The sequence below is a fragment of the Mus caroli genome, unplaced genomic scaffold, assembly GCF_978045245.1.
Source record: "Mus caroli unplaced genomic scaffold, Mus_caroli_1 scaffold_2, whole genome shotgun sequence".
NCBI classification, from domain to species: Eukaryota; Metazoa; Chordata; class Mammalia; order Rodentia; family Muridae; genus Mus; species Mus caroli.
In genome coordinates, this window is record NW_028227257.1 from 115,219,349 (window position 1) to 115,237,349 (window position 18,001).

An 18,001-nucleotide genomic window follows, 5' to 3' on the forward strand; every position below is an offset into this window, starting at 1 on the left:
AGAACAAGAACAAGAAGTAGGCATCTTTAGATGATTTTAGAAAAAGAAAATTAAACACTTGTTAATGTCTCCTGCGATAAGGATCCCAGAACCTAGAAATCTATGAGTTCACAAATAGCCATCCCAATCTCCCTGGTCCTCTGTAGCAGCAAATCCAAGGCACAAATAAAGAACTTCATAAATTATTGTGTTATTGATGACATTTAATATTCAAGTAACTTACTCCGTTAGACTTTCTGGACTGATTAAGCATTAACTCACACATTAAGGTATGTTAAGAACAGTTTCACCCCTGCTAATAAAATGCTTGTATGATACAGAAAGAGAAATGAAATACCTAGTCAACTGACTAACTCTGGTACCTGGCAAATATCTCTATGATTCACAACCTTAATATCATAAAATTCAAAAGAGCAGTCTAAATTTTATTTGGCAGTGTTAAGCAAAGATCTATGAGGGGTCAGACTTTTGAATTAAGCCCTGAGTTGTTACCTGTGCAAAAACAAAACAAAAAACAAAACAAAAACAAAAACAAAAAACATACACATACTTTGCAAAGAGTTCTGTGGCATGGCATACCTGTAAGTGTAAGTAACTATGATCAACTATCACATTTTACAGGTAGGGAAAGGACAGTTCGGGATGAGGCAGGCAGCACCAGATGGTACAACTGTGTAGAAGATAAAATATGGTCGGTTTATATTCATACATTATTGGCTTTCACGAAAGAATTGCCAGTACATGCTGTGCCTCTATCTAAAAGTCTATTTTGTAGTAGACTAATGGTTTATTTTCCATCTACAGGTTTCTTTAGTTAGCCTGGTGGCCAACGCTCTTGGCTATTCAGAACTTGGTGCCATCAAATCCTTACGGACCCTGAGAGCTCTGAGGCCGCTCCGAGCCTTATCCCGCTTTGAAGGCATGAGGGTAAGAAGATTCAGGGATGCTTTCTAAAACTCAAATCAAGAGTTCCGTGCCGCCAGTGACTCAGAGCCTTGGTAGTCTCGTCACGAAATTAGATAATTCAGGGCTAAAGTCAAAGAGAGCAAAAAAAAACCTTTCTTCTGGAAACTGCAGTTTATTTAAATACACACTCAGGGATTGAGAAAGGGTTTTACACACACACACACACACACACACAGACACACAACCTCCATGTACTATTATTTTTATTGTTCAGGTACTTTGGAATGACTGTTGACAGCACTCATCCTATCAAAACCTTCAATAGATAAATCTGAGGGCCCCAAAAGGTATATTAGGTTATTTTTAAAGGCAAGGTGATTTCAGAATGCTTTATTTCTTGAATTAAGAAATTAATGTACATCATAGAATTCATCAGAACCAGTACATCCCTCACATCAAAGCGAGTTGCTAGGATAATTAGCTACAGGTTTCTTTTTTTTTTTTTAAGATTTATTTATTTATTATATGTAAGTACACTGTAGCTGTCTTCAGACACTCCAGAAGAAGGAGTCCAATCTTGTTACGGATGGTTGTGAGCCACCATGTGGTTGCAAGGATTTGAACTCCCAACCTTTGGAAGAGCATTCGGGTGCTCTTACCCACTGAGCCATCTCACCAGCCCTAGCTACAGGTTTCTAACAAGCCTGACTTTGATTCAGGGATCTTTTAAGCAGCATCGTTCTGAGTGAGGTTTGCTTCTTCCACAGCCCCAGCCTTGGCCTCCCCTGCTCTCTCCGGGTAGCAAGTCTATCTTGTCTCACAATATCAAATGCACGCTGCCACGCCCTCAGAACTGCTTTGCCCAAAGGCCAGCTTTGTTTAATCTGCTCTGCAAATGCACACGGATATTGAATTTCTTCAAGGCCATGGGGTTTTTAGATTAGGAGGAGGTTTGTTTGGGGCAATAAACCCCTTCAGCCTTGACTGCAGAGTTGACTCAGCAGCGTGGAAAATGAAACCATCCTCCAGCTGTTCCTGCAGCACTGAGCAGAGAGACATGCTTGCCTTGCCCGCTGAAAATTCTACTTGATTGCCCATGTTAACAAATTCATAAAACTCTGTTGGAAATAACAATCTTCTTTCAGTGCTGGCATCATCAGAGCCTACGCCATGCTTCGTGACTTCATAGTGATGATTTATTTAATAGTTTGTTTTTTTTAATCAAAGATAGATCATTTTTCTCATATACTATATCCCGATTACAATTTCCCCTCCCTCTCCTCCTCCCAGTCCCTCCCCACCTCCCCTCCCATCTGGAGCCACCCCCTTTCTGTCTCTCCCTGGAAAACAAACAGGCTTCTAAGGGACCATAATAGAATAAGATAGGAAAAAAAAACCTGAAACATTGAAATAGGGTAAAACAAACAATAGGACAAAAAGCTCAAGAAATAGATATAAATGCAGAGACCCGCTCATTGATACACTGAGAAACCCATAAAAACATTAAACAGAAAGCCATAATATAGATGCAAATGACCTGTGGAGTAAAAGCAAGAGAGAGAATATCTATCATTATGCATATTTCATATATTAAAATAAAAATAAAGCTTAAAGGCAGTAAATCCCTGACATGACATTGGGAGACAAGGAGCCTCTAAAGGTGACACTGATTTTATTTTGTCTTGGCCATTGACTGCTGGGCATGAAGCCTACCCTTGAGATAGTTTCTTTCCCCAGTGAGACTCCCTTGAAGAAAACAAAATTTTCATTTTCAAGTAGTTATCGATGGGAGATGGCTTTGGGGCTAGAAATGAGGGAATGTATCTATTTTGTTTATGTCTAGGTCCTCGTCTAGTGCAGACCTGGGCAGGCCCCCATGCATGCTGCCCCAGTTTCTGTGAGTCCACAGGTACACTGATGCTATTGATTTTGAGGGCCTTGTTTATTTGGTTCCCACCCCTGCCCCCATTCCCTCTGCCTGTTATACTCTTTCACCCTCCTCCTCCCCACACATACCATGTACATATTTATAGATCTTGCTATATCAGGTTGTATTTGTTTCCTTTCAATATTTGTCGTATTTTACTTTCCTTTCTTGCTTACCTCCTTAGCTGTACTGTTGTTTGTCTACCCTTATCAAGATGTAATGTAAAACACTAGAAGAAACATTTAGGGCTAGAAATCTACGGCAATACCCATTTAACCCTATCCAAATGCATCTTTACACCAAATACATACACATCTGCAATGGCTTCCCCTTTACCAAGGGATTGCTGTCCTGTCCTCCCACAGGTGGTTGTGAACGCTCTGGTTGGTGCAATCCCCTCCATCATGAATGTGCTACTGGTGTGCCTCATCTTCTGGTTAATCTTTAGTATCATGGGTGTGAATCTGTTTGCTGGGAAGTTCTATCACTGTGTTAACATGACAACGGGCAACATGTTCGACATGAGTGAAGTCAACAATTTCAGCGACTGTCAGGCTCTTGGCAAGCAAGCCCGATGGAAGAATGTGAAAGTCAACTTTGACAATGTTGGGGCTGGCTACCTGGCATTGCTGCAAGTGGTAAGTGACTATTGTGTGAACCTGAAAGCATTTCAAAGCATGCTACCTAAGACCCCTCGAGTGGTGCACTCTGAATAATTCTTATTTCATGGTAGGAAGGTAGTTGATGACCCCTCAAGTTAGTTATGTGGCTTTAGGAAGGCATTGCAGTTTTTTTTTAATTTCTCCAGGAATGCAATTTTTAATATCTTCACAGGGTTTCTTTCTTCTTCCCATATTTTTCTTGTTATATTGTTAATCATTGTCTTGATTTTTAATTTTCTGTAAAAATTGTGTATATTGAAATACCAACTATATATGATATGAATGAATTAAATGTACAACTTTTTAGCCAGAGAATTTCCATAGTAGTGTGTAAAATAATGTGATGATATTATAGGCAGATATGCAAATCTCAAGGGATTCTTCTCAAAATGTGTAATGCTTAATTTTTTAACATCATGGCAGCATATTTGCTAATCAGTTATTAGTGAAAATGAGTTGTGTTTGAACACAAGCATAGCGTTCAACCACAAATCCTATCTTCTTATTGGAAGGTTTTAAGGTGAGATTAAGATGGGATTTTCATTAATCAAGTCTCCATTATGTTTTACTATACAAAAAAAAAAAAATCATAGAATAGCTCCCAAGAGAAGAAAAGAAAAAAATCCTAAATCCTAAATACAAATTTTGTTACTTCGTAGTAGGAATGTCCTTAGTAACACACCATTCAACTCATTTGAACACCTGTGTAGAAAATGCCATGGTACTGTATGAAAGGATACTTATAAAAATACTGTTGTATTAATGTCAGGTAAATGCAATGAGTTTGAGTGAGATATTCATAAATGATTCTGATATATATTGAATACAGGCCACGTTCAAAGGCTGGATGGATATTATGTATGCAGCTGTGGATTCACGGGACGTAAGTAGCTCTGGGATTCTCTTTACAGTTACTAGATTGTCCATGGTAAACACTGGTAAGAATTAAACTGAGAGACTCAGAATCTACATTGCATATAGTATTTACCAATACAGTAGAAATGATTGGCAGAGTGCTCACAGTGTGGATAGTAGTTTGGTGGCTATGGGTATGATATGTAATAGATAACATGTCTACTGTGAAAAATTCTCAAATTACATGGAATAAAAGACATCAAATTAGCCCTGCAAATAGAATTATTCAGAGTAGGAAGGTAGCTCAGTGTAAAGGAGTCACTTGCTTTTCTGTTTCTTTAGAAAACATGATCAGCCAGTCTGTGAAGCAGCTTCCAGGAACATTAGAGCATAGACAAGCCAGCAGACTTCAAGGAAACTCTAACTCAGAAATACAAAGAAATGGCTAAAACATGTCTGCCTAGCCTGTCTCTTAGTTGGGTTTCTGCTATTAAAGCTTTTCCAAAGAAAAAGTAATGATATTGCAAAAAATGTTGGAATAATAACGATGATGATAATAATAATAATAAAATAATAGGTCCGAACTGTTAGCTGAATTTGTATCAATTTCACTTGTGCTGAGGAATATTTGTCAGGCAGGCTACAATGAAAAACCATATTAGATTTCAAAAGTAAAAGTTTCAAATTTCATGATAGTTTGAGACAATAATTATTTTTTTAAACTGTATCTGAAGACATGATAAGTTCATATTAAGTAACAGCACTCACTACATTATTTAGTACAAGGATCCTCTTTGCTAATGATATTAAATATTTCCATTATTGTTTAGGTCAAACTGCAGCCTGTATATGAAGAAAATCTGTACATGTATCTGTATTTTGTCATCTTCATCATCTTTGGGTCGTTCTTCACTCTAAATCTATTCATCGGCGTCATCATAGACAACTTCAACCAGCAGAAGAAGAAGATGAGTATTTCTCACCTTTCACCCTTCCCTACTCAAAACACCCATCCATCTCATCCAGTCAACCAGACCATTGGGTTATGACATACTTAGATTGTGTTTATATGATTTTCAGTCTTACTACATGGCCAGTAATCTACTGGTCTTCCCAAGTGGCCTCTCTCCTTTCATCCATGGTTACAGTTGTCTTTCTGACTATGTAACATAACCATTACCTCAGCTCATCAACGATTATCCATGCTTAGCATGGTGTATGGGGTCTTGCAGAAATGACCCTCCCCAATTTCTCAGCCTCATCTTCTCCCACACCTCATTTTAATCCTATACCCCTTTATTTACTCATTCCATCAGCCACCCACATCACCAACAGCCCTTGTTACAGGGCACCTGCACAAATCTTCCTGATCTTTTCTGAACTCAGCCACACAATGGTTTCCCTCTGGTTTTATAAGTGATATTTTCTCTTCCTGAGATGCATTGCCAAGCAAACCCTTTATTGTACATTAAAGCCTTAAGCTTAAGCCTGGCTTTTTCAATTTTTTTGCTGTGTCTACAATGACTTTCCTTTCTTCCTCTTGTTCATTTGCTTGATCAATTGTTTTGTTTTGTTTTGTTTTGTTTTTAACCTCACCTCCCTTTGCACAGTATTGTACATTTTTTCTTCATGCTCCCTTAAGGAGCCTGATACCATGTTATATATCAATGTCATTCTTATACCTCTCATATTGTTTGGCTCAAAATAAAAAGTTTTTTTAAAAAAGGTTAAAGACAACAGTAAAACTTTAGACAGCAAAAGAGGAAGAAGAGATATTTGGATCCCTGAAAATATATTTAAGGACCTTAAAATTCATTGTCAACATAATATAATCCAATTAGGATGCTGGACTAATCGGAATTTTAATGTGCTTATGAGCTTTGCATAATATTAAATAAGTCTTTTGACATTTCACATAAATGGGAAAAGCAGAAAAATAAATCTATATTTAGCAAGATAGTATTCATTTAAAATTGAGGCAAGGCTAAAGGAAGGCTCAGAAATACTTCAGTTAAAATACTGTTAGAACACAGGTTGGGATTGTAACCACACTATTCTATGTGTTTACTTTGGAGGTCAAGACATCTTTATGACAGAAGAACAGAAAAAGTACTATAATGCAATGAAGAAACTTGGCTCCAAAAAACCTCAGAAGCCCATCCCTCGGCCTGCAGTAAGAAGGCTCTCTTGTACTCATTAAAATTCTAAGACAGTGTTTCTGTTCTAGTATCTGGATCACAGCATATTGGGTGATGCCACCAATCTATCACAGCAATGTAATCACAAATCCCATACTGTACAGCAGACTCTACAGCTGCTGCGATGCTTGGTGGCAGGTATCATGTTCTTAAAACACTGGGACATTCTTGATAGTTGGTGAGTTGAGACTTCCTACTCAAGAGTTCCCAAGAACTGGCACGAAAGCAAGAGTCACCCTCCTGCTGCCGACATGTGTGGTTGCTGCCCCTCTGACTATATTGATGTGTCTGTCCTTTTTAAGTGGATGCAGGCTCCCAGATGGCCCTTTCCATCTCTACATCTTTCCTCCACATTCTGGATTCTTCCTTTCCTTTCATCGCCTCCCTGTTATAAATCTCATTTCAGCTTTCCTTCTTTTATTACCCTTTATGGTACCATACAAAGTAAACAATATTTAATAGAATTTTCATATATATGTATCATTGGATTTTGTTATAACTTGTGTCTCTTTCTGCCCTCTCCTATGTATGCTCTCTGTACCCTTCAGTCCGGGTGCCTCCCTTCCTATAAATAGTAACCTCCTGTTTTCACTTCACACATGCTCTATAGCTCTCTCTACAATCCTTTACATCCTTTTTCTTTCCCATGTTCCCCTATCTATCTAGATTCATGACATTCTTTATCTTCATATTATCTGTAATTTAATATATATTACATTTCGGTTCTACACATGAGAAAACCATTTGTCTTTCTGGGTTTTCTCATTCTTGAGGCTAGAAAATATTCCCAATTTTCTTAGAAAGGAAAACTGGCTCAAGAATTTTGTTTCGCTGAAAGAGAATAGAAACCATTCAAATGCATAGTATATAGTGCTTGCTTCCTCATGTGGAACGGCACAATGACGGTGGGTCACATTCACAGAACCTACTGTACCCTCACCTACCTTCTCAGATAGGGAAAATCCTAAGGCACCGAGGTCCATAACATAACTGTACACCTGTTCACAAAACCTGTGATCAGCAAAATTCATAACCGAAAGGGTCATGAACCCTATCAGTGACTTCACCTGACTATATATTTAAAAGTAATTGAAACTGGGAGGTGTTGGGTAGGGAGAAAGGATAGGAAGGTGCCTCACACAAAAAGGAATGAATGAACCTGCTTTACCAAACGTCACTGATATCTGGAAACATGGTTGGTTTATGGCCTTGGATTTTTCCATAAGCCATGGGATTTTGTGTCTTTATTATAAATGATTTTAATTATCTAATAAAACCACATTTAACATTTGTATTTACACAGGACTCTAAAAGCATATGTTTTCTGAAATGGGTATTAATTTTACAAGCATTTCTTAGGCTTTTAAAAAAAGATTCTTGGGGGTAGGTAATTTGCTCATCCATGGATGGGAGAAGACAGAGTCCAGAACCCTGGAACTAAAATTATCAAGAGTTGTGAGCCATCGTGTGGGTGCTGGGAATTGAACCTTGGTCCTCTAAAAACCAGCCTGTGCTCTTATCTACTGAGCCATCTTTATCTTTCTTTCACACATCTTTATTGAAGAATGAATAGGATGAAAAGGAAAACAGTAAATGAACAATTAAACTCACAAACATACAGAACTAGAAATGATAGAACTAAGTAAATTTAAGTAGTTCTGTATGCTTGTGAGTTTATTTATTTATGAGACCCAAATTTAAAAAAAAAAAAAATTGGTTTGTTACTGGCGTGTGGTATGGTGCCTCTCATTTAAAAAGAAAAGGAAGTGAAATGGAGCTTATGTAGGGTACTGTAAGGAGGGTGCATATCCCAAGGCCACCTGTGGAAAGATCTTAATTGCAATGTAACCAGACCACTGATGATGCCATGTGTACACTAACCCTACCTCTTCTCTTCCTAGAACAAATTTCAAGGAATGGTCTTTGACTTTGTAACCAGACAAGTGTTTGACATCAGCATCATGATCCTCATCTGCCTCAACATGGTGACCATGATGGTGGAAACAGACGACCAGAGCAAATACATGACCCTGGTTTTGTCCCGAATCAACCTGGTGTTCATCGTCCTCTTCACTGGGGAGTTTCTGCTGAAGCTCATCTCTCTCAGATACTACTACTTCACGATTGGGTGGAACATCTTTGACTTTGTGGTGGTGATTCTCTCGATTGTAGGTAAGAACAGTTCAGTTACAGAGACATGTCCTTCAAGAGAACATTTTCCCCACATCCTGCCTGGAGTTTGGCACAGAAATGCAGTTGGAGAAGAGTGGGGCATGCAGAGTGAATAATTCCAAAACTTGTGTTTATTCACAAAACTAAATGATTAGAAGGCAAATTGTCAATATTGGATTGAGGAAGCTTTCTCCTTGCTGTGATAGGATAACCAACAAGAAGTCACTTTACAAAGGAAGGAAATATTCTGGCTGACAGTAGTAGGGATACACTCCATCCTGATGTGGAAAGCCTGGAATGGGACCCAAGGTACAGCTGGTTAAGGTGAACCTGAATTTGAGGATGAAAGTGAGAACAGGACATTGGGATCTCATATAAAACACCAAGCCCAGCCCCTGCCCAAACCCATTTCTCCCAATAAAGCTTCACCTCCTGAATGTTCTACAACTTTCCATAATAACACCACCAGCTACACTGCAGGGGTCCACACACTTGAACCCATGGGAATGGCTTCTACTCAAACCACAATGTTCAGTTAGTGGTAAACAGAGCCAGTTTAGGGGTGAGGCACATGTTTTTAAAACACATCATGATAACACAGTAGTGATAGTACTTGGCCACTGTCTTAGTGTTGTAAAGACACTATTCTTGCAAGAGAAAGCATTTAATTAGGGACTTGCTTACAGTTTTAATAGGGTTAGCTTGTGATTGTCAAGGGCAGGAAGAAGAGAGGCATAGCACTGGAGCATTAGCTGAGGGCTTTACAACCTGAGGCAGTAGGGAGAGAGAGCGAGAGAGAGAGACAGAGACAGAGACAGAGACAGAGAGACAGAGACAGAGACAGAGGGAGGAAGGAGGGAATGAGGAGAGGGAGAAGGAGAGGGAGAGGGAGAGGGAGAGGGAGAGGGAGAGGGAGAGGGAGAGGGAGAGGGAGAGGGAGAGGGAGAGGGAGAGGGAGAGGGAGAGGGAGAGGGAGAGGGAGAGGGAGAGGGAGAGGGAGAGGGAGAGGGAGAGGGAGAGGGAGAGGGAGAGGGAGAGGGAGAGGGAGAGGGAGATTGAGACTGGGCCCAGAATGGGTTTTAGAAACCTCAAAGCCCTAGACAGGACTGGCAAAAAATGAGTGATTCCTGATAATCGTCTACTGGCACAATCGTCATCAGAGAGTCTTTTTAAAAATAATTATTTTTATTTTATATGCATTTTTTTCTTATCTGCATTTAGTCTATATGAGGGTGTCAGATCTTGGAATTACAGACAATTGTGAAGTGCAATGTGGGTACTGGGAATTGAACTCTGGCCCTCTGGGATTTAAGTCAGTGCTCTTAACTGCTGACCCATCTCTACAGATCCCATCAGAGAGATTTATCTAGCAACTGATAGGAATAGATACAGAGACTCACATTCAAACTTTGTGCAGAACACTGGGAATCCTGTGGAAGAGGAGGAGGAGGAGGAAGGATTATAGAAGCCAAAGGGTTCAAGGACACCACAAGAATACTATCCTCAGCCGGGCATGGTGGCGCACGCCTTTAATCCCAACATTTGGGAGGCAGAGGCAGACAGATATCTGAGTTCGAGGCCAGCTTGGTCTACAGAGTGAGTTCCAGGACAGCCAGGACTACACAGAGAAAACCTGGCTAGAAAAAAACAAAACAAAACAAACAAAAAAGAAAAAAAAACAAAAAACAAACAAAGAATATTATCCTCAGAGTCAGCTAACCACAGCACACAGGGGCTCAAAGAGACTGGAGCAACAATCAGGGAGCCTGCAGGGTCTGACTTAGGTCCTATACATATATGTGATGGTTGTGTAGCTTGGTACTCTTGTGGGACTCCTAACACTGGGACAGGGGGCTGTCTCTGACTGTTTTGGCTGCTTTGAGGATCCATACTGGGTTGCCTCATGCAGCCTTGACTTAAGAGTGTAAAGCTAGTTTTATTGTAACTTGTTATGGAATGTTGGGTTGATATCGCTAGGAGGCCTGCTCCTTCCTGAAGGGAAACAGAGGCATAGTGAGTTTGGGGGACAGGGTAGGTGGAGGAAAGGAGCTGGGAGGGAGGTAAACTGTTATGGACATGTAATATATGAGAGAAGAATAAATAAATTATCTAATTTTTAAAAAAGAAACCTCAAAGCCCTCTCCCAGCAATGTACCAGCTCTAACAAAGCTACTCCAAAAAGCCACACCCACCCCAACAAAGCCACACCCACTCTACAAAGCCACACCTACTCAACGAAGCTGCACCTCCAACAAAGCCACACCTATACTCTAACAAAGCCCCCTTACTACAACAAGGCCATACTTCCCAACACTCCCAAAACACTTCCACTAACTGGAGACCAAGCATTCAAACATAGGAGCCTCTGAGAACGATTCTCATTCAGACAGTTCTGTATATACTCCGGAAAAAGAAAAATCGAGCGGAGAGGGCCAACACTGCCCAAGGCATTCAACAGTCTTTCATAACAAAGAACAAAGGCATTTCACACGGGTCTTGTAAGATGAATGGGGTTTAAACAAGAGGAAAAAGGAAAATGAGAATATTAGAAAGCTCCAAACTTTAGTTCAGATGTGGTCCACTTTCTCAAACTCAAGAATGTCACTCTCATTGAGTACAGTGAATTAACTTATTTCAGAAATAATTTTTATTTTCTTTGCCATATTTTATGTGTAGTAGTGACATATAATAAGCATAACCCTGAATTGACATACTAATAATTATATTATTTTGGATTTTACAAAAATTTATATTTCTTTATAAAATCATGTTATAGAATCATTTTAATAAAACTCTTAAATTAACATTTAAATGTCACTATTGGAGTGGATTCAAATACATGGTTCAGGTTTTTGTAAGTTTTTTTTTTAAAGGAGGGACACACATACATCATTTTTATAAACATCGATATGAACATCCTATGAACATCACTGTTCATCTGGTTTCTCTAATTTTCCATAGGAATGTTCCTTGCTGAGCTGATAGAGAAGTATTTCGTGTCGCCTACCCTGTTCCGAGTCATCCGCCTGGCCAGGATTGGACGAATCCTACGCCTGATCAAAGGTGCCAAGGGGATCCGCACGCTGCTCTTTGCTCTGATGATGTCCCTTCCTGCGCTGTTCAACATCGGCCTCCTGCTTTTCCTCGTCATGTTCATCTACGCCATCTTTGGGATGTCCAACTTTGCCTATGTTAAAAAAGAGGCTGGAATTGATGACATGTTCAACTTTGAGACCTTTGGCAACAGCATGATCTGCCTGTTCCAAATCACCACCTCTGCGGGTTGGGATGGACTACTGGCCCCCATTCTCAACAGTGCACCTCCTGATTGTGACCCTGATGCAATTCACCCTGGAAGCTCAGTGAAGGGAGACTGTGGGAACCCATCTGTGGGGATTTTCTTTTTTGTCAGCTACATCATCATATCCTTCCTGGTTGTGGTGAACATGTACATTGCTGTCATCCTGGAGAACTTCAGCGTTGCCACAGAAGAAAGTGCAGAGCCCCTGAGTGAGGACGACTTTGAGATGTTCTACGAGGTCTGGGAGAAGTTCGACCCTGACGCCACCCAGTTCATAGAGTTCTGCAAGCTCTCTGACTTTGCAGCAGCCCTGGATCCTCCCCTCCTCATCGCAAAGCCAAACAAAGTCCAGCTCATTGCCATGGACCTGCCCATGGTGAGTGGAGACCGCATCCACTGCCTGGACATCTTATTTGCTTTTACAAAGCGGGTCTTGGGCGAGAGTGGAGAGATGGATGCCCTTCGAATCCAGATGGAAGATCGGTTCATGGCTTCCAATCCCTCCAAGGTCTCTTATGAGCCCATTACCACCACTCTGAAACGCAAACAAGAGGAGGTGTCTGCTGCTATCATTCAGCGTAATTACAGATGTTATCTTTTAAAGCAAAGGTTAAAAAACATATCAAATACGTATGACAAAGAGACAATCAAGGGGAGGATTGACTTGCCTATAAAAGGAGATATGGTTATTGACAAATTAAATGGGAATTCCACCCCAGAAAAGACAGATGGGAGTTCCTCTACCACCTCTCCTCCTTCCTATGACAGTGTAACAAAACCAGATAAGGAAAAGTTTGAGAAAGACAAACCAGAAAAAGAAAGCAAAGGGAAAGAGGTCAGAGAGAATCAAAAGTAAAAAAAAATAATAATAAAAAATAAATTTAAATTTAAAAATTTTAAAAAGGAAACAAAGAAATGTCTTTGTAATCAATTGTTTACAGCCTCTGAAGGTAACGTGTCCGTGTCAACTGGACTCTAAGGAGAGGTCCATGCCAAACTGACTGTTTCAACAAATACTCAAGGTCAGTGCCTATACCAGACAGTGACCTCTGTCACTGCCACTCTGTGAGACAGGGTATCAACATTGACAAGAGGTTGCTGCTTCCATTACCAGCTGACACTGCTGAGGGGAACTCCATTGTGAAAGTGACTGTCATCACGCCACCAAACACCATTAGTACAACCAATGCTCCTGTCATCTATTTTTAACATTCACATTGCCATATTTTTACAAAATCTGCCCCAGTGTATCTTCCTGGTCCCCACTTCATAGTCTGTTCATAATACTATGTCACTATTTTTGTAAATGAAGTTACGTTAAGGGAAAAGAATATATATATAAGAATCCCATGTTGCTAAGACCACAAGTTTCTCCAGTAATCATAAAAAAAATATTTTGTCTGAGAGATGAAATTATTGCTCAAAACTAAGGAAAAGTAAATTCTAATGTTACCAGTTTGAAATACTTCCACTTTCTGGATGGTGTTAGCTTACAAGTGTTTTAGTCTGTTATGTTTGTATCTGAGCAGTTATGTGCCTGTAAAGACTCCTCTAATATTTAAAGGATTATTTTTATGCAAAATATTTTGTTTCAAAAAGTGCAAATTTTATTCTAAGTTTCAGAGTTCTATATTTAATTTTAGTTAAATGTCCTCCCTCCAAAATATTATCTAATATTTCTGTTCTGAAAAAAAAAATCTATCCAAAGTATCACTTTAGAATACCTGTTCTACTTAATGGGCAGTATTTCTTTGCCATCTTCTGCTCTCAGCAAAACTGACAATTTATGTCAGTTAAATACCCTCTGTTATGTAAATAGTTATTTTATCCTGTGGTGCATGTTTGGGCAAATATATATAAACGTATATATAGCCTAATACACAAATTCTATTAAATCAAATATGTACCACAGTGTGTGTGTGTCCTGAGCAAGCTTCCAAAAGGGATGTGTCCTGTATCATTCGTTACACAGAAAGAGTTGAGAGGCTATCACTAATGCATGCTAATATTGCCTACGCTGCTCTATTTTAATCAATCCATTTATCACAGTTTTGGTAAGAAGAGTCACATGTCGGTGGTAGAATGAATTCAATCTGCTCTCTGTCTACATGTCAAAAATTCTCACTGATATTACCTTAAAACACCTTTATTTTTACATTGTTAATTCAACTTGAGTATCATAATGTGTCTTTATTAATTTAAAGGAGACACACTGTATAGGGCCTATTTCCAAATCCTATACTTCATAGTTTGCTAAAAAAAGAGAAAAAAAAAGTCCAAAATTTGTTTAAATATAAATAATGTAAAATATAATCAATTTTATTTGTCAGCGTTTGTACATAAGAAAATTATTTTCAGGTTAATGACATGGCAATTTATTTTACCTTATCCTTTTGCTTCTTATTTTTAAATCAAAACTCCAAACTTTTGCATCCAAAAGACTTTTCAGCAGATAATTTCCTAAAATAACAGTTAGACAATGGGTTTTATGGATTTCTTTGTTATAATATATTTTCTACCATCCTAATAAGAGATATGTTGGTCAAAATCTCAAACCCTAACCATTTTCTACCAACTCTGGTTGCCTGCAGAGAATCCTTCACTCATGGAAGTTTGGTTTTTTTTTTTCTTGTTTTTTTTTTTTTTAACTCAACTTTTGTAGTATTTGCATATGTAGACTAGGCTTATTTTTTTAAATCCTGCTGCACTAAAGGTATCATGGATCTAACACGGGCTCTGTCCTTTCTAACCAGGAACAAATGGGAAAGTTGTGCAATTGCCTAACATGATACAACTCTTTTCTCCTTTCTCTTCTTTTTTTCACAAACCAAAAGTTTAATATCCATTCCTTTTACAAAACTCGTTACTGTAGTGTGCTGATGAACTGCATGCAGGGAATGGGGAGCTACTTCATTATTGAGCCAAAAGAATAAATATTTCGTTTTTTTACTGTATCTCATTTGTTGGACTGAGTATTTTCTTTTTTAAGTTATCGGCAGGTAAAACTTTACACAACTAAAGGAAACCTGTATTTGATTCGACATTTGTATTCATAGAAGTTCACATGAGTTTTGTAACACCCTGCTACATTATCTACTGAGAAGTTTGTCAAAATAAAGACTAGTTAAAAGCAGTTTGGTGAACTATTCCTTCATCAAAGGAGCAGCCCATACCATGAAACCTTCGCGTTTGACAGTACTGGCCGTAGCCCTCACCACTGACTGACCATTTCAGTTACTTTATTAAATTACCAAGAACCTAATCTTGATGCTTCTGGGTATCCATGGTGCTGTGTCCTAACATTTTGGACACTCATGCTTCATTTCCTAGCATACTCTGTAGCCTATGAAAAATTAGTTACCCAGGGATTAAGAATTTATGTTAGCTTTTCAGGGTCTCTTACGGTTTTGTCAGCTCAATACAGAACCTTTATCTCAACAGAAAACTCAAGTTTTAATGAATAGTTTCACAGAGACTTATATCTAAATATGTATTTCATAATTGCCCTAAAATGTCACTAATGGGATTCATTTACTGGCTTCTGCCTAGTCAAGTCAATTTATAGGTCTGACTGATACCAGAGAAGCAAAATACTGATTTTCAAAATCCTAAGCGTTACAAAGCACTGTGATATATAATCAATAACCAAGTCTCTGTAAGAAACCAATTAATATGCATTACATCAGAGCCACTGTCTTTGAAAGTAATGGCTTCAGTTGAGAAAGAACACCTCTGAAAGATACCTTTCTAGAAAAAGTGTTGTTATCCAAACATAGAGGCATAGATACAATTTGATAGACTTTTAAAATAACTGCTTTTGTACATAATAAAATCTTTTCAGCTAAAATGTTTTCAGTTTAGAATTTCATGTGAAAAATAACAGTGACTTAATCAAATTCTTCCTCCCAGAAGCAACTATGACAAGAAAAAAACTTAGTTTTAGTAACAAGGGATATCAGTATAAATATCTAGTTTTGTTTGTTTATATGTTTGTTGGTTTGTTTGTTTGTTTCTGAGAAATGTGAGGGAAATGAGCTTTCTGATTTTCAATAACTGCAAGTAAATAGGATACAATAAACACCATGAAACCCATTTCTATGCATTGCGTCCACGTAGATAATTGTTGAGGAAGTCAATGATGACATTTTATAAAAATGTAATATGATCAGGGGCAGAAATTCTGACCCATGTCTTCAGCTCCATTTTTGGTATCAGATTAAAGGTGTAATTCTGTAGAATTTCGGTTCTCTCTCTCTCTCTCTCTCTCTCTCTCTCTCTCTCTCTCTCTCTCTCTCTCTCTCTCTCACACACACACACACACACACACACACACACACATAACACAGTGACCTTGAATTGAGGCTGTTTTTTATATATTGTTAACAGATAGTCAAAAGCTCCCATTTGACTTCTTAATCTCATAGTAAACAATAATAATAACAAACAATAATATAAAAAATTTAAAACAGACTCAGAAGGAAGGCTGAGAACAATTTTTAGGGGAGTCTGGAAGACAAACAATGGGCTGTGCCATCTGTAATTCTAAATAGCTGCTGGAGGAAGTGGAGTTGGGGAAAGAGAAAGTCATGCATGGGAGTCAGAGAACCAAAGAAAGCCAAGAGTGTCAGAGAAAAGCATGCTTTGACTTTGGGTCAGTATCCAGGGTGGCAAAATTAGACAAAAGGAAAAAAATCCACAGATTCAGGAAAGCCCCCTTTTCCCAAGACAAAGGATTGCACTAGGAACATGTGACTACAAATATAGACAGTTTATTAAAATGGAAAACACAAGCAAGAATGGGAGTGGATGGGACAGCCGAGGGAAGACGCCCTCAGCATTGGGCCACAAGATGTATAGGCCCTTCACTGAACATTTACACAACACCTACCTCTTCCCAAGCCTGTTCTGTTCATTATATGAACTTCAGCTTCCAACCTTTCTCTGCAAGTTAGCTTATGGTTGTTACTGTTGTTGATATTTCAGTTTATAGTCTGTATTTTCCTATCATAATCATGTCTTCAATTTTATGTCCATAATCAAATTGCATATTCAAAATATATTGAGTTCTTTAAACATTTACCTAGAAAAAATGTGTATTGTCAAGTTGCCTTTAAAAACTTAGCCAGAAAACAAATGGTAGTCAGAAACATACCATTCAATCTGACATTATTCAAATGAAGAAAAATCTCTTCTTAGAGTTGAAGGATCGTCTAAAATAATTGAAACACGGGTTACTGTTTCTTTTGTATATTACAGAAATCTAACAGACAGCATCTGGTATACAATAGAATGTATCAAAGCCAGTAAACCACTAGTCATTTGGAAAATTGTCCCAGAGGAATTAACTTGGTTGTCATTTTAAAAAAAAAATAACATACCACTCCAAGGGGTTGAGCTAATGCACACTTTCAACCATAACTTTTATTACAAAAGAATTAAACATGTATGTCATTCTCTGATGACAGCACCCATAGCAATATTCTATTGTAGCCAAGATAGATAATATTTTGATGCATCCATCATGGCTCCTATGGTCCTTCTATTTGCAATATTTCTTTTTGTTCCTCTCCAGAGCCTTTTTGTCCTCCATCATTCTAATGACCTATTGAAAGATATATCTAAAAACCTAAAAACTAAGCAGGACTCAAACACCTAGAAAATCAATTCTCCTTGTTGTGAAGTAAGAAATAACTGTATAATTCCTTCTGCAGATGCTCCACCACCACCATCATCTCTCAAACACTTCAAGCCTATACCCCACCAACCCTCAAACTGTGTATTCTCCAACACCCCAAGGCTCTGCCCTCTCTCCATCTGCACTTGCTACTTCTTCACTTGAATGTCCTTTCCTCTGCACTTCTCTCTTTCTAAGTTTTTTTTTTCTGGACAAATCACTGCCACCCTTCCTAAGACCATATCAGATGCCATCATCCTTTAAGAAAACTCTGACATTAACTAACGGGGAGCTGCCCTTCTCCTA

At 38.6% G+C, this 18,001-nt stretch overlaps 1 protein-coding gene across 11 annotated transcripts in view; it reads left to right on the forward strand.

Moving 5' to 3' along the window:
• Scn3a (sodium voltage-gated channel alpha subunit 3) overlaps positions 1-15,792 on the forward strand; it is a 110,401-nt gene extending 94,609 nt beyond the window's left edge. For 4 of the 11 annotated variants that reach the window (XM_085834825.1, XM_085834826.1, XM_085834827.1 and 1 more), the window contains 7 exons: positions 805-927; positions 3,199-3,471; positions 4,325-4,378; positions 5,181-5,318; positions 6,419-6,523; positions 8,450-8,720; positions 11,682-15,292. In XM_085834825.1, coding sequence (XP_085690951.1) covers positions 805-927; positions 3,199-3,471; positions 4,325-4,378; positions 5,181-5,318; positions 6,419-6,523; positions 8,450-8,720; positions 11,682-12,877 — 2,160 coding nt within the window. In that variant the 3' untranslated portion in view covers positions 12,878-15,292. Of the gene's footprint in view, positions 1-804; positions 928-3,198; positions 3,472-4,324; positions 4,379-5,180; positions 5,319-6,418; positions 6,524-8,449; positions 8,721-11,681 lie in introns of all 11 variants that reach the window. The other 7 variants (XM_085834828.1, XM_085834830.1, XM_085834829.1 and 4 more) reach the window with 4 other exon arrangements.
• The last annotated feature ends 2,209 nt before the right edge of the window (positions 15,793-18,001 follow it).